The 21,461-nt window shown below is 45.6% G+C and overlaps 2 protein-coding genes across 5 annotated transcripts; both read left to right on the top strand.

Annotated features, from left to right (window-relative positions):
• Positions 1 to 55: 55 nt before the first annotated feature.
• On the top strand, positions 56 to 1,580 carry LOC100845223 (probable cinnamyl alcohol dehydrogenase 8D). The gene is made up of 3 exons (XM_003576459.4): positions 56 to 253; positions 384 to 497; positions 592 to 1,580. The coding sequence occupies exons 1-3, from the start codon at positions 174 to 176 to the stop codon at positions 1,469 to 1,471; spliced, it is 1,074 nt and encodes a 357-aa protein (XP_003576507.2). The 5' UTR covers positions 56 to 173; the 3' UTR covers positions 1,472 to 1,580.
• A 4,514-nt stretch (positions 1,581 to 6,094) lies between these two features.
• Positions 6,095 to 18,268, top strand: LOC100827422 (cleavage and polyadenylation specificity factor subunit 3-II). 4 transcript variants are annotated; one of them, XM_010239847.3, is made up of 15 exons: positions 6,095 to 6,296; positions 9,835 to 9,966; positions 10,062 to 10,251; positions 10,338 to 10,410; positions 10,851 to 10,968; positions 11,319 to 11,392; positions 11,499 to 11,635; positions 12,130 to 12,193; positions 12,583 to 12,648; positions 13,971 to 14,040; positions 14,118 to 14,222; positions 14,547 to 14,688; positions 15,403 to 15,465; positions 17,053 to 17,149; positions 17,673 to 18,268. In XM_010239847.3, exons 2-15 carry the CDS (start codon positions 9,942 to 9,944, stop codon positions 18,171 to 18,173), a joined length of 1,725 nt encoding a protein of 574 aa, XP_010238149.1. In that variant the 5' UTR covers positions 6,095 to 6,296; positions 9,835 to 9,941; the 3' UTR covers positions 18,174 to 18,268. The 4 variants fall into 4 exon arrangements, with proteins under 4 accessions (XP_010238149.1, XP_010238147.1, XP_003578085.1 ...); XM_010239845.3 differs by having other exon boundaries at positions 6,096 to 6,296; positions 9,832 to 9,966; XM_024455195.1 differs by lacking the exon at positions 6,095 to 6,296 and adding an exon at positions 9,284 to 9,301 and having other exon boundaries at positions 9,832 to 9,966.
• Positions 18,269 to 21,461: the final 3,193 nt, after the last annotated feature.

Here is a 21,461-nt window from a genome sequence, read left to right as displayed (position 1 = left end):
CGGGGGAGCACGTACGTAGAGTCTGACGTTGATCATGTTTTGTGATGCCCACTAGCCTGCCTATTTATTCCCATCTCGGGGCTCGACAGCACCATCTCACCCGGATTCCTGGACTGGAAAGCAGAGTGGATAGGATTGAGGAAGCAGAGCATTACACTAGAGCGAAGGAGACAATGGAGCAAGGCAAGGCCGCGCTCGGGTGGGCCGCGAGAGACGCCTCCGGCCACCTCTCCCCGTACAACTTCTCAAGAAGGTATACTGTCTCCTTCTATCCAATTTCCAATCCCAACCAGTACTTAAGATTCAATTATTCATGCCTGTTTGTCACCTCTGCTTTTCTTCTTCCGCTGATCTGATGAATTAATTCCTGTTATGCAAAACAGAGTTCAGAAGGACGACGATGTGACGATCAAGGTGCTCTTCTGTGGGATCTGCCACACGGACCTCCACATCATCAAGAACGAGTGGGGCAACGCCCTGTACCCCATCGTTCCCGGGTAAGCAAGCAAGCAAGCAATCCCACCAATTCCCTAATTAATCATCCCCAAATTGCCTCTTCTTCTAAACAACGATGCCCGCTCGCGCGTGCAGGCATGAGGTCGTCGGCGTCGTGACCGACGTCGGCCCCGGCGTGAAGAACTTCAAGGCGGGCGAGACGGTGGGCGTGGGCTACTTTCTCGACTCGTGCCGCACCTGCGACAGCTGCAGCAAAGGGCACGAGAACTACTGCCCCACGCTGGTGCTCACCTCCAACGGCGTGGACTACGACGGCGCGACCACGCAGGGCGGGTTCTCCGACGTGGTCGTCGTCAACCAGGACTACGTCGTGCGCGTCCCGGACACGCTGCCCCCGGACGGCGCCGCGCCGCTGCTCTGCGCCGGCGTCACGGTGTACAGCCCCATGATGCAGTACGGCCTCAACGCGCCCGGGAAGCACCTCGGCGTCGTGGGCCTCGGCGGGCTCGGCCACATGGCCGTCAAGTTCGGCAAGGCGTTCGGGATGAAAGTCACCGTGATCAGCTCGTCGCTGAGGAAGCGCGAGGAGGCGCTGGACCGCCTGGGCGCCGACGACTTCTTGGTCAGCAGCGACGCGGAGCAGATGAAGGCCGCGGCGGGCGCCATGGACGGCATCATCGACACGGTGTCGGCGGGGCACCCGATCGTGCCGCTGCTGGAGCTGCTGAGGCCCATGGGGCAGATGGTGGTGTGCGGGGCGCCGAGCGAGCCGCTGCAGCTGCCGGCGTACGCCGTCATCACGGGCGGGAAGCGCATCGCCGGGAACGGCGTGGGCAGCGTCCGCGACTGCCAGGCCATGCTGGACTTCGCCGGGGAGCACGGCATCACTGCTGACGTCGAGGTCGTCAAGATGGACTATGTTAACACGGCGGTCGAACGGCTCGAGAGGAACGATGTGAGGTACCGCTTCGTCATCGATGTCGCCGGCAGCCTGCAGCAGGGCGGCGCCGCTTAATTAGTGAATGCGGAAAGTTATCGGCTTTCATATTGCCACGTGAAAATCATGAGTGTGTGTCGGTGTGTGCAATTCCACGTGAAATAAAGTATGCTTCTTTTTCCTCGCCGATCATGTATTGTATGCCCTCTCGCTGTCCACACCGCTGCTCCACTCTCAAGCACGGGCGCCTCTTTAGTCCCGATTCACGGCTCGTCGTCCCCCCTGCACAACCGGATCTGCAAGCGTGCCACCAGAGACGAATGCCATACCAACGGTGGGATTGGGTCAGACCAGACCGGTCCATTTGCAACGGAGGTAACAGTGTGACAATTAGTCTGAATTGTTCACGTGGCCGCAACATGGTGACCCATCGGGTCTATGGAAATTTCGCAAAGAGGTCCTCCTTCCCGCCTGGAACAATTTGTACATGACAGGCTATCTTTAGAGCTCTACCGTCTTAATCTGTGTTTCATCGCGTGCTCGTAGTCACTAAAGCATTGGATTCTTCTCGGTTTGCTTTTTTTCGATGTGAACTTGGAGTAATCAAACCATACGGGATGGTTTGAGGGGGAGTTTGTTCTTCTTGTACGATATGTAAAATATCTTTTCAGTTGCTTCCTTTTTGTTTTTTTATGTTTAATAAACAAAAGAATCTGAAAGAGCAATGAGCATTGTATTCCATCATGAAATAACATTTTTGCAACCACGTTTATGTTTTGAGGACATTGTCATTTTACATGTATGCGCGTATGAAGCCTAGTTTTGAAAACCGGACCGGTAGTCGAACCGGCGAGGCTCTCGGTTCGGGTTTTTTTAAGATATAAAATAATCTATTTTAAATAAATACTTCAAAAAAAAATCCCGCTCCGCTGGTTGCAGCGAGGTGCACAGCGAGCGGTCGGCGCCGGTGCGGGGAGGCGCACGGCGGCCGGCGCTGGGGGCGGCGAGCGGGTGCGGGGAGGCGCGCGGCGGCCGGAGCGGCAGCCGGCGCTGGGGGCGGCGAGGCGCGGCGGCGGGTGGGCGCGGGATTTGGCGAGACGGGGAACGACAAGGGAGCCAAACCTCCCGGTTCACCGGTTTTCACCAAAACCTATTGGTTCACCCGGTTTTTCCTGGTCCGCTTGGCCGTCTGGTCCAGTGCGCTAAACAGACCGCTGGGAGCTGCGGTTCCGGTTTTTTCAGGTCGGACCGCCGGTCCGGTCCAGTTTTCAAAACTAGGGTATGAAGTAGTCTGTCACATGACTTTCTAATACGAATGATAACTTGAACTAAATCTTGTCATGGTTAAACTTTGTTAACTATTTTAGTCTTGGATACTTAATTACTAGCAATGATAAAAATATAATAGTATCAAGGTTCCAAATACACAAAGACACGTGGTGTCAAGCAATTTTTACTAAATAAATATGCCAATGTCGCACTACATATTCACGAGTGCTTACCATTGCACTTTTCTATGAACTTGGAAGTTGTTGTGTTTATTGAAATCTTTGTCTTAAGCTTCTGAGTGCTTACCATTGTCTTAAGCTTCTGATTGTTAATCATTACACTTTGGACATAGGCTTGACAAGGTTGAATTGACTTGTCATATAAATTAAATGAAAATAAATATTATGCTTTTCTAAAGTTCTCTGTTCAATGTAAATTGCTGGAAGTTATTTTGTATTCAAGTATTGATGTACTCCCTTTGATCTTAAATTCTTGACTCAAATTTGCCCAAATATGGATGTATCTATTCTTAAAAAATGTCTACATACATGTAATATTTCGACAACAATTTAGGATCGGAGGGAGTAGTTGGCAAAGGGAGACCATGTCTTGTAATAAATCATAACAATACTTGATTTTTAGTCATGTGTAGATTACGTCATACTTATATACATGTCGAGCACAACTACTTTTTACATGACTTGGATGCACAATTATCATGTTCATGATGTTTCATAATACTCATTACAAAAAAAAGAAATATGACAAAATAAACAAAAAAATCCCTTCTAGTTTAAAGAAATTTTTTTTAAACAAAAAAATTCGTTGGCGCCAATGACGAAGATGTGACTTTGACAATGTCCATATTAATGGACTTGTATTTAGGAAAGATTTCGAGTGTGTGTTGGCGAACTTGTCGGCTAACAAGGACACAGGGGACACGATTTACCCAGGTTCAGGGCCCTCGATTACAATGGGGTGCCGCGGAGTCTGGATGCACAGAGTCGTCGATTGCATCTAGGCGACTTCTATCTAAGTTGGGTCTCTCTTGGCTCCCCCTCCTGGTATTTTATATATGCAGGAACTCAGGTTTAAGGTAGAGTCCAAGACGGTTACAATGAGGAGATACACTCTAATTAATCTTCCTTATCTTGAATCGCAAACTCCTGGAGTCGTAGTAGGCTTCCTTGTGGGCCCCCAGCTGAGTTGTACCGGGTATACTCGAGTCGAGTACGTGGTTAGTCATAACCACGTCAGGTGTCATCTCTGTTCTTCTCGGATCTTCGTGGATTCTTCGTGCTAGATCTTTCTAACATTTTGCTACAGGTTTATCGCAAATTCATAATACGTTGATGCAGGTTTCTCACGAGATAAAGGAAAGATTATGATTACTTCATCTTTCTTGTTATTTCTCGAAATTGGTTTTCGATTAATCCTCGTAACTTGCTATCAGCTGTTACTGTTTTGGTCATATCTTTTGATTGGTACGTCCGATTGAGATGATTCTTTTTGCATGGGTTAGATAATTTCAATACCTTTCTTTTTCATAGTCATACGTATTTTTTGGTTCATCCAATCAAAAGTTACGGCTGTTTTACTATCACGGACAGAAAGGTAATTTAGGGTTTGAACTTTCGAGAAAAGTTTTAATTTGCTTCCGCGCAATCATTCACCCCCCTTCTGATTGACTATCTCGATCTCACAAATTTTTACGGGTACAGGTATGGTTTAGATCTACACGGTGAAACCCGACCCGATTGCCACCTTTACTTCAGCCCCCACCCCACCTCTCGCGCCGCAGGCGCCGCCGCCAACTCGCGCTGCAGCCCTCCCCCGACACCTCTCGCGCTGACAGACGACCCCTCCCACCCCCCGCCGCTGTCTTGTGCTTGCCCAGACGCCGCGTCCTCCCACCCCACCGCCGCCACACTTCTCCACCGCTGCCTTCGTTCTTATTCCTGGCGAGTTCAAAGTCCAACCATCTTGAACAGAATACCATCGAAGTATCCTTGCTGAAAACATTCCCCTTTTCTTATTGATCGAAGAGGCGGCCACAACGAAGCAAGTTAGCATGAGTCACCTATCAATCTGGTTGAAATAACAGAATAGATGGATCAAATTTAATCAATATATACACCATGATGAGGATAGAGCCGGGAGACCTTTATTCCATATGCCGCCGCCTCCATCGTTAGGATGCCGATGCGAGGACACAAAACCTTATGAAGAAGGTACTCAAACTATAACCAGATGTTGATCTATGGTTTCCCTCGTCGCCTGCCGGACCCCCGAGAGATGGGGTCTAAGATGCCGCGTGGGGCAGCAGTGCGCCACGTTCCCGGGGGCTGGTTTGCACGCCCACGGGTTGGCTATCAGGGGAACACGCATCTGGCATGTGGCGCAGCTTGTCTGACGGCGCTCAGCCCTTCGGCGTGAGGCAGTGGCAAAAGCAGGGTAAGGGAGGCAGGGAATCTGCACTCTGCGTCGACAAGACGAGGCCTGCGCCGCCCATGCAAGTCGACTGGGTGGCTCGTCAGGTCACGTCAATGCATATGAAGGTCGGACGTGTGGAGGAAAAGGCCCCGGTGGCCACGCAAGGCCAGTACTTCGTCCGACATGTGCATACAATGTGTGTCATACATGCAGCCCGACCTTGTGGTATCCCCTTGTAGTATAAAAGGAGGACCAAGGGATTCATAGAAAGGGTTACAATCGGTTGTACCTAGGGATAGGGAAAGAAGAGAGCACTAGCATAGGACGAAGAGCTCCCAGGGAGCAAAGTCGAGTCCCCGGGGCCGTTTAACTTGGCTAAGAGAGCAATAATCCAGACAAACATGACGCAGAGTATTACGCTTCGACGGTCCGAACATGGATAAAACGTGTGCGTACACTTGAGCGTTGATTCTATCGTCGGCGCAGCTCCCTCGCCCTCCACGAACCCAGGGGGTGCATTGAGCCCCCGGTGTCGGGAGTCAGGCACCGACATCGCCCGATGCCAGCCAGCGGTCGGAGACAAGGGGAGCCCTCGGCTGCTCCTTTTCCGGCGGCTTAGGGTTCCAGATCTCGTCCACGAGATCATTTATTTTCACAGATGCAAGCCATTCTTGAACAGAAAACATGTTTCTTCTGTTCATTTTCCGCACATGGGCCACCTGGGCCGACGGCCTGCTTCTTTTTCTCCCCAGGCCGTGCCCATCTCCCCCCCTATCCCGCTCTTCTTTTTTCTTCCGTCCGGGTCCTTTCTTTTCCCCAGCCCAACTCCTGGCCTGTGACCGAACCAGCCCACACACACGCCTCTTCCTGGCCGCGCCCGCGGCTCCCTCGCCCCCGCGCAGCCCGCCCCCGCCCCGGCCGCTGCCCCCGGCCGCGCCCGCGTCTCCCCCGACCCCGCGCAGCGCACCCCCGCCGCTGCCCCCTCCCCCGACCCCGCGCAGCTCTCCCTCGCCCCCGCCCCAGCCGCTGCCCCAAGCCCCGCTCCAGCCGCTGCCCCCGCCGCGGCACTGCACCCGGACTCCGCCGCCGCTGCACTGCACGACGAACTCGTCGACGGGCTCCACCATAAGGCCGCGCTGCCGTTTTCCTCCGACGACCAGCAGCAGCAGCCGGATCCTCACTGCTCTCCATTAGCTTCAAGGTAACGGCATCCCATCTCCCTCAGTCAGTGACCCAGTAGTTTCTCCTTTTGTTATGGCGAGGTGCAGCAAATTTTGAATTTGCTGTGTTTCTGTGTTTCAGTGTTGATCTGACGGACGATTTCACAATAGAAATAGACGTTCGGTCATATTTGACAATTTTAGACGGCAAAAAAGTATACCGTAATGGCCAAACATGGGAGTTTGTGGCTGGCCGGGACTTGTCCGTGTCACAGATAAGGACAGCAGTGTAGGAGAAGTTCCAGTGGTCCGCCCATTTGGTATGGGTCTAACGATGGTACTGTTCCTTTGATTTGTGAATCAGAAATAGTACAATTGTTTGAGATGTCCACCGATAAAACAGTTCGGTTTGGTGTCACAATTGAAAACAAGCAAGAAGGCAATGAGAGCAATCTGGGTGCTGTCAAGGTTGGCGAGGAGAATGATGAGCTGCCTCATGCTCCATTCTTTGCTTGGCCTAAGCTGTTGGCTGCTGTTAATTGCAGCTGAAATGCTGCTGTGAAATGTTGTCTATTTGAAGAGGTATAAGGGTATATGTGTCCAATTTTGTGGCTGTTAAGGTCTGTTAGGGGCTGTTAGTCCATAGTGGTATTTTGGATTGAAAAACTGAGTTTTAGTGGTATTGTGGAATGCTTGGCTTTTTTAGTGATATTTTGGAGTCTCCGGTTTCTCTTAGTGGTGTTGTGTCAATTTTCTCTTTCATCATCAATCGCCTGCCTCCTTGCTCCTCTGAGCACGAGCGCCTCCTATACCGCACGCACGCACCGGCGCCGCCTCGCCTGCTGAAGCCTGAAATTCCGGCCGATCAAAACGTCACGCCGCAGCCACAAATATCGACTCGCCGCCTCCCCTCCTCTTCTTTCTGCACGGCCGCCCCACTCCCACACGCCCTAGCCTACGCCCAGCGGCACAGCACCACCGTTGGCCGCCGCCGGCTGTTTCCGGTTAACCGGACGCCGCTAACCAAAACCTCGCGCCAGGAGCAGCGTGTCGATGCAAGGAAGCCACCATGCCAACCTGCGTCCCGAACCGTGACTGTACAAGACGAATTTCGGTTATCTTAGTCAATCTTGACTGGACCTTAGTCAGATGATGTCGACATCATTGGCGAGTCATGGTGATTTTCTGAGTTTTTTTCTTTTTGATTGATTTTACATATGGAGTGTAATTTTTACTACATTTGTCCATGAATTTTTTGAGCTGCACGTTTACAAATAGCAACATGGATCAAAGTATTATAAATATTACTGCTATTTACTATTTTCTTTACAGGATTAATAAAATAAAACAATCATCTTAACAATAATTTCTGCAGCAACGTGTGGGGTATCATCTAGTATGGTCTAGAGATATAATCATCTGTTGCAATACATATTTTTTTGGTTGATCTCTTGAGTATCGGGGAAGTTACAAGGATAATCTTTTTCCTTAATGTAACAGTATCCACACGAGGTTTATTACTAATTCATGAATCTTTCCTTGAACGGTTAGCAAGTGGTTGTCATAATTAAGACTTGCAATGAACAAATGTAAATCGGAGGTGAACAATAGGTGATTTTCAGTTTCTGACGGCATCATCTTACCAGAAGCAGTGAAAATACTTGTAGATATTAGTACATTTTGGGATTGTCGTTTCTGAATCATGTGGTAAGATGCTGAAATACACAACTGTAGACTTATTTGTTTCGCTGCTATTGATTGGACCATTGCTGAGCTTGCTTGGATCAGAGTTGATTTTCTTACAGCTTTGCTATACGCACCCAACTTGAATCTTCATCCATTATGTTTGAGGAAATCCTTGAAATTTACTGTAATTTGTTTATACTAGAAAACTTAGGATCTGTTGAAATGAATTGACTTGCGCTTGTGGGCTTCAAATCACTGTGGTAGCTCCTAACTAGCTCCATTTTACTGTCTCCCAATATGTATAAAATGAGCCATCAAGGCTTCTCCAGTGCAATACTTAGAGCCTGTTTGGTACCGCTTCACTTCACAGCTTCACCGCTGAAGTAGGTGAAGTTGTCCCAAACATCTTCAGCTCCATATGTTAGGTGAAGTGGAGCAGCACAACTCTCTAGTTCATTTTACTGGAGTCAAGAAATAGGTGCTTCACCTGCTCCACTTCAATGAGTTGGGGTAAAATTACCCACCAATGCCACCAAGTTACCCCCAACCGACCACCATCGAGGCCCGATTTCTTTCCCGTTCTGTTCATCTTCCCCATGGCGGCTCTCCTCCTCCGTCCCATCTCCGTCTAGCCCGTCCTCCTCCTCTGCCGTCGCATCTCCGGCGAGCCCACACTCCTTCTCCACCGGCCCATCTACTCCACCAGTACCAAGCCGCCGCTGCTGCTCCCATCTCAGGAGAGCCCACGCCCTCATCCTCCGTCGCATCTCCGGCGAGCCAGCGTTTTCCTCCACCTGCCACCGGTGTCGCAGCTCCGTTGTCGGGAGGGCGGCTCTCACGCTCTCCGCCGCGGGCGTCATCTTTTACTCCCGTCATGGTCGCAATCATCGTAGAGGGCGGCTGGGACAGTTGCAGCGCGGTGCTCAAGGCGGCGATACCCGGTCATGGCGCGGATGCAGCACACAGCTGCGGCTACCTGAGGTAGCGAGGGAGTCTGGAGCGGCTGCAGAGCGGTGCTCGAGGACGTTGTTGCTGCTCGTCCGGGGCTACTGCTGCTGCTCTCGACGGCTCGATCTACGCAGCCATGACACGGACGCAGCTTGCGGCTGCTGCTGCTGCTGCTGCTCGTACGTCCACAACGGTGGTGATACAATCAATCAATTGAATCCTTGGGCAAACTAATCGATCGATTCTTCTAGTAGAGAGCACGAGTACAGCGTTTCACTAATTTGGATCTGGACTTAATTTTCGATAAAGAAAAAAACTAATTTGGATCTGGATCTAATTTGTGTGCCAAACACTTTTGTTAGGTGAAGTGGAGTTGAAGTGGAGTGGATTTTAGGGGTGAAGTGGAGTTTAGGTGGAGTGAAGCCCTCCCAAACACACCCTTACTATTAATAACTATACGTAAAATTCTACTCCCTCCGTTCCATAATATAAGGCACGCACGCATTTCAAGATTTTGCTTTGACCACCAGTTAGACCAACAAAATGTGAATTATATCTTATAAAAATTATACCGTCGGAAACTTCTTTCAGATATGAATCTAGTGGTATAATTTTTATAACACATAATTCACATTTGTTAGTCTAATTGATGGTCAAAGTTGGACCTCGAAATGCGTGGGCGCCTTATATTATGGAACGGAGGGAGTAAATGGGAACTGCTATGGTGATTGAAATTGATGCTTCGACCTTCAAATGAATAAGTACAATATATTTTTGCCTCTAGCTCCTGTTAAGAACATAATGACTTGTAAGTAACTCTTTGTACCAAATAAATCCCCATGTACACATTGCAGTATGAGTTGAGGATGGTGGCATGCACGATTAATGGATGGTAGAGCTATTTTATCTGACATCATTTACTTTCACTGTTTTTTTATGCAGTAGGAAATGATTTAGGCAGGTTATGCCATAAGCTTGAAAGTAGGTGTGCATAATCGGGAAGGTAAAACAATTATTCCTGCCCCCAAAAGCACGCTCGGCTCTACTGCGCCATGGCCATCGAGTGCCTTGTGCTAGGTAAGCAACCTACCAATACCAAGCACACCCTCCTCTCACAGTATTTTGATTGAAATCACACCCATATTGTATATTTGTGTATGCCTGTGTGGCAGGGGCGGGGCAGGAGGTGGGGAAGAGCTGCGTGGTGGTGACCATCGGCGGGAAGCGTATCATGTTCGACTGCGGCATGCACATGGGCTACCATGATTGTAACCGCTACCCTGACTTCGCACGCATTCTTGCTGCTGCCCCCGAAACCACCGATTTCACCTCTGCCATCTCTTGTGTCATCATCACACACTTGTATGCAAAACGTTTTTAGTTGTCTTGTGTCTATTTTTTCAGTTGGCAGCACGATCAGTTTCATTATGAACTTTGTCTATTTGCAGCCATCTGGATCATATTGGGGCGCTGCCGTATTTCACTGAGGTCTGCGGGTACCATGGTCCAATTTACATGACAGTAAGCCTAACTTGTTTATCTGTGCCAGTTTTTTTTTTTGTGTATGCTTGGTTTTGTTCAGGTGATTACACAATATATTGATTGGGTTATTATTTTTCGGATTTGGCTTCATCTGAACTAGCTGTAATACCTTGCAGGGTAAATATTATTTGATAAATGGGCTAAGATATATTGCAAAAAAGGGGAAAGTCAGGCTGTGAAAGTTTTTTGGAAATTGTTTAAAACTTAAAAGTTACCAGATAGTGGATTTTTTTGTTTGATATATGTGCAGAAATTCAAAACAAATTCTTACTGATTAGTGATTTTCCACTTTCACTATGTCCTTTTGGTATCTAAAAAATGCGATTAAATTTTATTTTGAATATGGTTTCATTTATCATTTTTCAAGTGATCCTTATCTTATGAGCACAACTTTTGTCACATTACGTCAACTCAAACAGTACCCAACAAAGGCTTTAGCTCCATTGATGCTGGAAGATTATAGGAAAGTAATGGTAGATCAGAGAGGAGAGGAAGAACAATATAGCTACGAAGACATTCTGCGCTGTATGAAGAAAGGTAATGTTAGGTTCTGACAAATTTGTTTCACTTGTCTAACTAGAAATTGGTGCTGCTACACAAGTATGCGTGGATCATAATTCATAGTATGATGCTGCATCCATTGCAAAATACATGACACCCTAGAAAGCATGCATTCAAAATTCTCTATCTTTGACCACTAATTACTAAAAACTATTTGGATTTGTTAGATAGGAATTGTAGCATTAGATGTCATGAAACATAGTTTTCACAATAATTATTTTGCTATTATTTACTAAAGTTGCCACTGGAGACTACAAAATCTAAAATTCCTTCTATTACGGAACGGGAGAGTAATTCTTATTTGCTTTTCACATTTGACCTTTCAGTCATACCTGTGGACTTGAAGCAAACCATTCAAGTAAATAGAGACCTTGTGATCCGTGCCTATTATGCTGGACATGTATGTTTTCATACCTTTTTCTCTCATTTTCAGTGTAATAATTTCAAATTCTTAGACAGTTGAGTACTAATTTCTGCTACTAATATAGTACTTATCCAAACTTAAGGTTTTGGGGGCTGCAATGGTTTATGCAAAAGTTGGAGATGCTGCTATGGTCTACACTGGGGATTACAATATGACACCAGATAGACATCTTGGAGCAGCTCAAATTGAACGTCTGAAGTTGGATCTTTTGATAACAGAGTATGTTCGAACCTCCGATTGCAATATGCTTTGTAGTCAATGTTCACCTTTCTTGGATTGTTGATCAAGTGTGTTAATGAATTATGACCCACTAGAGGCATATGTTTTTTGTAATTTGTAATGTTTTAACACCACAAGAGGATGAGGTGTATGCTATCCTGTTGTCTTGTCTTTCTTTGTGCCATTGGGTTTTGCAGTTTATCTTTATTGATGTCTTGTTCCTAACTACTACACCAATCAGCTTTCATGTAGCTAACCACTGCAGTTACCTGAAAATCAGTTGGGATATAGCCAGAAATCACCCATGTAATTTAATAATTTGTTTAACGCAATTAGCTAATGATTAAATAAAATAAACTATTCTTCATTTCTCTTGGATTTAAGTTGTTTTGTCTTAATGATATAGCATTATACCAGGCATTAACAGTACAGTACATTGGTTTAGATATTTCCTTTTCCATGTGCAAGTACTGAATTATAGTTTATTTCTGCAGGTCTACATATGCTAAAACTATACGTGACTCAAAGCATGCCCGAGAGAGGGAGTTTCTAAAAGCGGTATAAATTATAAACCTGAATTTCCACTCCGTTAATACATTTGATTACATGTGTCATATTTCGTTGGAACATGATGATTACCAATTCTGATGGTTGTTTTCTTGTCTACTTTCATATAGCACAAATACCATCAGGAAGTTTATTAGTCACAAAATATTAAGTGCAACTTGTAAATTTCCAAGAATGTACTCTCTCTAGTTCACAAATAAGTGATGCTTTGGACATTAACTGATGGTATGTAATATCGTTTATTTGTGAATTGGGGGGAGGGGGGGTATCTATTGTTAAGTCCTGACAGCCCAGTTCAAAATAAGTCCTCCTGACTATATGAAAAACTTAAAGTAACCTATCGAATTGTCTGTGCTACTCTGATGGTATGTTTTCTATAGGTCCACAAATGTGTTTCTGAAGGTGGTAAAGTTCTAATTCCGACATTTGCTTTGGGAAGAGCTCAGGTACCCCATTTCCCCTCGATTATACAAGACATGCAAATTTATGATGAACTATTTTTTCTCAAGGAAATGTAAAGCTAGCACCTCCATGCATTGATAAAAAGAATATAATTGCAAGCCTGACGCCAGGTCGAAACAATCGACCACTCAAGACAGGACATGACCAATGGTCGCTAGACAGGCGTTACCTGATGCCACCAAACAATCTCAGCCTAGATGCCACCCACACTAGTGCACATGGCGTGGCAAACCCACCAAATCCACCTCTGCAGGAAACGAAAATCCAACTCTGCATGTCAAAGGCGACATGGACCATCAGCCTCGCACAACCTTCGGGGCGCCCTTGCGACACAGGAACGACCTTGCACCTCTCCCACCATCAAGTGGACAAGATCTATTGTGGACCAATCAATGGGGGGAGATGGCTCCGACAGGCCCAAAAGGGCCAACCTCCGCTCGTGCCTTAACCCTTAAATGTTGACCACCACACACTGTCACACTCACGAGAGAAACATATGCTCACAGCCATCAGCTGATACCCCTCGAGTGCCACATGCGACCAAGACACAGCAACATGGGATCCTCCACAAACCGCTACCCGTGGCACCCTAGGTAGCTGCACAAGCGCGATGCAGGCACACTAAGGATTTGCCCGCCAAGGTGTGTGCTGCCTGCCCCTGTGCCAACTGAGGGTCAGGACACCAAGAACAAGGCCTTCCATGAGGGAGTGACGTCAACGCTGCTCCTGTCATCTGATCCGGCAAGCCAGATCTGGGTTTTCACCACGAGAACTAGATCACAAGGGATGCAGGTGAATCGACACTCCTCTGACGCCATAAAGGGAAACGAGCCTGAGGGCACTTTTGTCGCTGGCACTGATCAAGTTCGTCCAGGGCATTCACCTGGAGCATCCCGAACACCACTCACACAACCTCAGCAACCTTGCACCGACAGAGCGGCAAAAGCCTAGCACTGCCTGCAACTGTGCTAGCCCAAGAACTTGGTTGGCTGCCATCAAGCCGCACATACGAAACAGTCCGAGCAGACCACAAACCAGAGACAGCCATGACGCCTCCATCTAGCGTGTAAGCTTCACCCAGCGGCTAGGGTTTCGGGTGCCACCCAAGTTTCCCAGGAAAGAATGACACGTGGGCCTCAGTTTAAAATAAATAAATCTACTTTACTGATAATGCCATTTACAGTGAACTATTAGCACTATACTTGAATGAATAGGTTTCCTTCGGAAGAAGGTATACCTGGGAGCGCACTATCCCGTACTTCCATAAATAGAATTCTAGTTTACACACTGCTCTTATCGATTTCAGGAGCTATGCATATTACTCGATGACTATTGGGAAAGGATGAACTTGAAGATTCCTATTTATTTTTCAGCTGGTATGTGTTTTTTGGTCAAACTTTAACTTGCGTTCATGTAATTGTCTGCTTTGTTTGAGAATATATTTGTTCTATAGGTTTAACCATTCAAGCTAACATGTACTACAAGATGCTTATTGGATGGACTAGCCAAAAGATCAAGGACAGCTACACAGTTCAAAACCCATTTGACTTCAAGCATGGTATGCTGAAAAAGCTCATAAGTCGAATCATAAGAAAAATGAAGATAAAGCCCATTTCATTGAGCAAAAAAAATAATGAAATTTGCAGTTAAGCCATTTAGTCGGCTTGCACTTCAATTTTTTGCATTTATATAAAAAACTACGGCAGTATCTACTGGTTGTTATGTCCGTTTGTTCACTACTTTGCTTTTTTTAGTGAAGGTTGAAGAAAAACTTTCGGCATCCAACTCTTATGTGCAACTCTGTCTTAAACAGAAATATTTGATTATAATTTATTTGCAAATCCTATATCAGAACAACACTGAAGGTTTTGTCACATTGCAGTTTGCCATTTTGAGCGTTCATTCATTAACGATCCTGGACCATGTGTACTTTTTGCAACACCTGGTATGATCAGTGGTGGATTTTCTCTTGAGGTGTTTAAGAGGTGGGCTACATCAGACAAAAATTTGGTGACACTACCAGGGTATTCCTCTGAACCCTTAGAATTTCTTGTGTTTTCCATGTTGCGTAGTACTTCTGAACAAATCACTGATGTTCGGTTGTTACAGCAGAAGTCTATCCTGTGTTCTCTTTTACTGAATGCTTTCACATGGTGTCTTTCTGTTCACATTTTTCTGCTTCAGTTTTTGTTCAAAATCTATTTTTCTTCATCATTTACAGAAAGAAGTCAAATAGGGAAAACCTTTCTGCTTGTTTCAAAACTAGCAAATGTGTATGCACAATGTGCGAGTTGACAAGTGTAATTAAGATGCACACACATGTTTATGGTGCAATGAAAGCATTAAACCTGCAAGTAAATCAATTATTAACCAGCGAAATTGGCATCTGAACCTTGAAGGTGAACCTTCTGAATCTTTTACTGACCCGTGTAGTTCTTGAGATTGGTAGCATTTCAACAAAAGGATGAAAGAGCATAACCAGGTGCCATATGAATTGATGCTGCGGGATACAAAGATGTGCACCTGGGGAATGGGGTTGGTATGAAATGAAAGGCAGAGATGAAACATGGGTTATTAAGGGGGTTAATAATGTAACTAGTATGAGTGATTAGGGGTTTCTAACTTTGTGCGCAGCCATTGGATAAAAATCATGATTTTTTTTAGATTACTGGAATAAATATTTCAGACAGTTGCGTTGAAAAGTATCAGACTAACTCATACCTTTAACCTTTTATCAGGCCTGGGAAACCTGTGCAGCGTGCGCGTCTGCAAAGGGCCTCCAAATCAGCAGGATTCCCATTGTGATTATCTATATAATAATCCCTCTGATGCTAAATTCTTGACTCAAATTTGCCCAAATATGGATGTATCTATTCTTAAAAAGCGTCTAGATACATGTAATATTTCGACAATAATTTAGGATTGGAGGGAGTACCTATTAATTTACAGTTGGTGTCCATGTGTCCGTTCATCCACGACTCTCTACCACCATAGCAACAAAAGTAATGGGTCTGGCCCAAGACCGCAACGAGTTAGGCTTATTATGCTACTCCCTCCGTCCCATAATATGAGGTACGCACGCATCCCTAGATCATCAATTTAGCTAACTAAATAAATTAATAAATAAGTAAAAAATTATATCATTAGAAAGTTTTTTCGATAACGAGTCTAATGGTGTACTTTTTGTTAAGAAACATACATATTTAATTAATCAAATTGAGGATCTAGGGATGCGTGCATGCCTCATATTATGGGACGGAGGGAGTACCTATTAATTTGCATTTGGGCTCCGTCTATCCACCACCACCGCACACATAATTATTAATTGGCCTATCCCATGATCGACAACAAACTAGGAAGCCAGCAGCCGATAAAAATGCTTGCTCACCGCATGCAAAGTTAACTGGTCTAGCCCAAAACTGGCAGCGAACACTTAAGACAACAATCAAGATGCTCTAAGAAAAAAAACAATTAAGAGAATAATTATCAGTTTAAATTTTGAACATAAATAATTTGTAAATACTGTGGCAATGCATGGGACACTCAGCTAGTTAAGTGCTGGGTTCCACATGAAGCATGCCTTGTTAACTTCCATTTCTCTCTGTACCTTTCCTCTTCATTCTAACCAGAAGACATCAGTTTAAGTCTTCTCCAATTGCCTTGCGGCTGCACTTAAGAATGTGAAGTTCCGACACTGTTGTAAAGTTAAAATTACTCCAGGGTTGATGTTTTTTTAAATGATCATATTGTCTTCCTAATGTAACTGTTGCATGTAGAATTTGTTGACTATTCTAGCGACCAGTGCATCAGCTGATTTTTGTTTTTCTAAACTGAAATTGTTGAAGTCCTATTTTTATTTTTTTTGCAACGTGTTGAAGTCCTAATTGCATTCTGTAGCGATGCAAAAAAGACTCAGTGAACTGTTACAGTAGCCATTGTAAATGATTGTTTTGGAGATGGTTGGTCATGAACAATAAATGGAAGATTTTGCATCGAGGAATGGTAGAACTATGACACTTTTTTGCTAAAAGAAATAGTACCTCAGTGTTCCAAGATTTTCTTTTTTGATAAGATGTCATTCCTCAAACAATTGTATTATCAAAAGTCCAGATGATACATAATTTTTTTTGTCTTCATACATTTTTTCCGAAACAACAATAAATGGGTTATTCACTCACCGCTGAAAATAACATATATCAGAAAATAGAATGGGAGCACGTGATAGGGTTCATAACTGGTTTTTGTTATACTTGGGGCCTAATTTTATACTTTGCGCCAGGTCTCCAATTTTTTTTGGGTACAGCTGGCTCTGCCTTTTATATTGGTATGAATATAGATATTTGAGCTGTGATAGTTGTTTTGATGTCACCTTTATTATCCACATGCAGATATTGTGTTGCTGGAACCATTGGACATAAGTTGATGTCTGGAAAACCTACTAGGATTGATATTGACAAGGATACCCATGTTGATGTCAGATGTCAGGTTGCTCTTCGTTCATTTTACAGTTCTCTCACTCTGTACTGTAAAATGCAGTTTATAATTATAAGAACACAAGAACTAGAATGGAGGAAGTTTCAAGAAGTTGTCCTTGTACAATTGGTAGTTCAGTGGTTATGGCGTGTTCTCTGTAGAAAACTGCCAGGAAATGGATATTATCTTGTGCCATTACTCACCACTAGTCTGTCTTCTGAGCTATTTATTGTATCCTTAAAAAGTCCGGATCTTCCTTAGAAGTTCAGTGGGTCACCTCTGATTATCATTTAGCAAGAACTGTCAATTCCATAACTTCTGCAGTTACTAGCTGTTAAACAAATTGGCTCTACATGGTAAAAACTAAGTCCGAGGACGGTAGCCTTTTATCTACACACACACTTGGGTTGTCTTACACTTTTAAAAAAAATGGTTAGTTAGCTTTTGTAATTCTTGTTTCCTCTGTTTTTGTATATCCATCCTCTTTTTTATATTATTTTGCTTATCTTCTCATACTGTTCTCTTTGTGCATCAGATCCATCAGCTGTCATTCAGTCCTCACACAGACTCCAAGGGGATCATGGATCTTACAGAATTTCTTTCACCCAACCATGTGATTCTTGTTCATGGAGAAAAGCCTCAGATGGCCTTTTTGAAGGACAGGATTGAATCTGAATTGGGGATGTCATGCTATTACCCAGCTAACAACGAAACCGTGTCCATTCCGACGACTCAGAATATGAAGATAAGCGCCACAGAGAAGTTCATCACAAACTGTGCTGCTCTGCAAGCTAGAGATAGTCTGCAAAAGTCAGACCTGATTTCTAGCATCCATCTGTCAGGAGTCAACGAGGACGAAAGGCTAGCAGAGGGCATTCTTCTTATGGAGAAGTCCAAAGCACCGAAAATATTGTGTGAGGATGAGTTTCTTAAGTTGCTGGGCACGGATCGACATTCTGTCCAATTTGAACCACTGCTTCCCTCCAGGATTGAAGAGGCTGAAGCTGCCATTGTAGATGATTTGACCAGCGAGTGAAATGAGTGTATATTGTTTTATCAATCCAACAGATTGATGAATCTTACTCCCTCATAAATGTCTATAGGGGCATCTCGGATAATTCAAATGTGATAGACAGGGTTTGCAAGGCGGGAGAAAGGAGCTCCGGTGCCCCAGCGGCGGTAGCAATGGGCTTGTGCGGTGCACTTGGGCGGGCTTATAGTGGAGATACATAATGGAAAAGTTAGGTCACCTCCAGCGGGGCGACCCATTTGGGCCGGGACGGTCCGTTTGCGGGAAACGGACCGAAACTGTGGTCCAGCGGGGCGACGTATTTGGGCGGGCGTCCGGATTTCCCCCCGGATCGAATGCGTCGCGTGCGGATGAGGAACGGAGCTTCGCTCGTCCGTCCTCGATACACCTCTGCCCCCCCCCGTCTGCGTACCCAATCTGAAATCTCAAATTTCATTTGCCCCCCTTTCTTCCCCACTACCTCCCGCACGCTCTCCTCCCATGGCAGCCAGAAATCCCGCCCTTCTCGTCGGCGCCATCCTCGAGCAAGCCGCCCTCGTCGCAGCCGTGGCAGCCCTAGACCCAACTGCTCCCCCCGCCCTCACTCGACCTAGGAAACCGAAGAAGGAGATGACCCCGGAGGCTAGGGCCATCGAGACCCAGAAGAGGGGGCAACGACGGGTGCGTAAGCTAGCAAGGGATGCGGGGCAAGCTGCCGCCAAAGAGCGGGAGCTTGAGGACGAAAGGGAGCGGTGCCTCAAGGAAGCCACCCTTGCCCAAGGACGGCAGGCCGAGGCCATGGTACATTGCCGCCCGACAGCTTGCTGGCGACGGCGGCGAGCACGGAGTCTAGTGTAGTGAGCCGCCCACCGCTGCCCCAGCCGACGACGCCGACTTCCAGGCCATCGTCGGAATCGCCCGACACGGCTTCAACTAAAGGAGGAGCAAATGAAGGAATTCATCGACGTGCAAAAGAGGAAGCTCGCTATCGAGGAGGCCAATGCGGCGACGACCAGAACTGCAGCCGCGGCCGCTATGCTTGCTGAGGAGACAAGGATCATGACGGCGGACTTGAGCCTCATGGACGAACCGACGCGAGCTTGGTTCTTGGCCAAGAGGAAGATGATATAAGAATGCGATGCGCCCGCGCCCTCGGAGGAATGATACGTGGCCAACTCTGTTGCATTTTGTGTATGAAACTATGCTTGCTATGTATGCCGACGAGGCCTGGACACTAATTTGTATTTTTCCTATCTTAAATTGCCGTCGATTTGGCCTCAATCCTTGCCGGCGGGGAGTCTGGCCATGAACAGGGGAGGTTTTTGAATTTGGGCGCCAAATATGGGTCGCATCGTTTGGGTCGCACCGCTGGAGTGGTGGGCAACCCAAACGGACGAAGGCCGGGCAGTGGAGCGAATTCTGTACGGCCCACGACCCAAACGGACACAAAAAGCGGTCTGTTTGGGTCGCCCCGTGGACTTGCCCTTAGTTACTAGAGTCTACACCGGTGACGTCTTTGGGCGCCATCATCTTCTTCAAGGCGTTGTTGTGGCCCTTTGCACCCATCCCCAAGGCAAGCTCTCGGGGAAATCCTAGCTTCAGGTTTTCTTGGACTGGACGATGGTGGTGCTTGTCGTTGTTCTCTTGTTGGAGGCATCGTCTTTAGAACTAGCGTTGACTAGAGAGACTGGTGTTCGAAGGAAACTTGTGGTCGTATTGCGATCTATGTTGCAATGACAATGGTGGTGAGTGATGCAGGGTCTCGACGTGGCCTTCGGCGTTGACCATCCGTGGATCTCCAGGGGTTGTCCATGCAACGATCTATCTAGAAGCAATGGCGTGAGAACTCTAGTTTTGTGGGTTCCTTTTTGTGTCTAGAATAAGTCTATACCCATTATCTACATGCATCCTATATTTTTTTCTTAAAACAAATAGTACTTCGAAATATGCTATTTTTGCACAAGCTGACGTTGGCAAGTACGATGTTATTGCGGTGCGTGAAAGAAGAAGACGTTTTGGACGGAGCGATCAGTCAAAAGTCAGAAAAATATATTCTCAGGCTGTATATACGGGCTCATTCGGTTTAAAGAAAAGCAAAACATAGGAAAAAAATTGAAAGCTTCATTTCTATGAAAAAAAGGGGTGATCTAATGTTCATTTTCCTCAAAAGACATAGAAACCAATAATATTCCTACGGAATCATTTTGTCACTTTTCTACAAAACGAATGCATATACGAGGAAGTTTCCTAAGCAATTCTCAATCCTTCATAGTATTGTCTGTGAAATCCTACAAACCGAATACCACTACTTATTCCTCTGATTTTAAATTCTTAACTCAAATTTACTCAAATATGAATGTATCTATTCTTAAAAAACGTCTAAATACATGTAATATTTCGACAATAATTTAGGATCGGAGGGAGTACTACTTATCTCGCCCAAGCAACAGAAAAAGAAAGGGAATTAAGGTACGGATACTGCTTAATTCTCTTTACATACAATTGGGTTTAAATGGTTTTTTGGCGTACATCAATGAGACAAGAGGCAAAAGGCCTTTTCTTTATTAAAGGAATGAATCACAGATTCTGAATTAACTGCACGAGTCGTGTACGTACGTCAAACGTACAGACTAGAGATTAAAGCAAGAACTATTTGTCAGACGTTCCACGCGCAGGCGTCTCTATGTCACATCTCACGTAACGATATATGCGAGTCTCATTCTCACATGTCTGAATAGGCAGAAGCCATGCATGTAGTCAAGCCATGCATGTAGTCTACGTATGTTAACCTCGTGATTCAAGATTTCTTCGAACCTATGCATCTTACGCGGCGGTAAAGCTAGCTGCAGCAACTGGACTTGTTCTTATCGGCTATTTTCTCAAGGAAGATGTACAACTCTGGTACGCATCAAACCGACGAAGACTTGGAACGAATTTCATGAACCGAAAAAAACTGAAAGTATAAGTAAAAAAGTTAAAAAAAATATATGCTCGAGGATTTTTATTTTTTAGAAAACACAATACAGACGACACCCTACTTTTATGAACACCTTCGAGAGATCAAGTCGCCGGCAGATTATTCTGAGATTGACGAAGTCACCACAGGCTCATCGTCTCCTCCTGAATTCATCTATTTGTAGAACCTTGACAGACCGAGCCGCCGGCAAACCTAGCGTCTTTGGCAGTCTTGGCATGTGTCTGTGGGGCATTACAGATACTACAGCATCTCCTCCCCAATTCATCTATTCGTAGCAACCTTTTGTTTTACTCCCTTCGTCCCATATGCCTAAAAAACGTCTACATACATGTAATAGA

Source organism: Brachypodium distachyon, chromosome 4, assembly GCF_000005505.3.
Source record: "Brachypodium distachyon strain Bd21 chromosome 4, Brachypodium_distachyon_v3.0, whole genome shotgun sequence".
Classification (NCBI taxonomy): Eukaryota; Viridiplantae; Streptophyta; class Magnoliopsida; order Poales; family Poaceae; genus Brachypodium; species Brachypodium distachyon.
The sequence above is the reverse complement of the archived record's forward strand: the minus strand, read 5'-3'. Positions and strand labels throughout refer to the sequence as shown.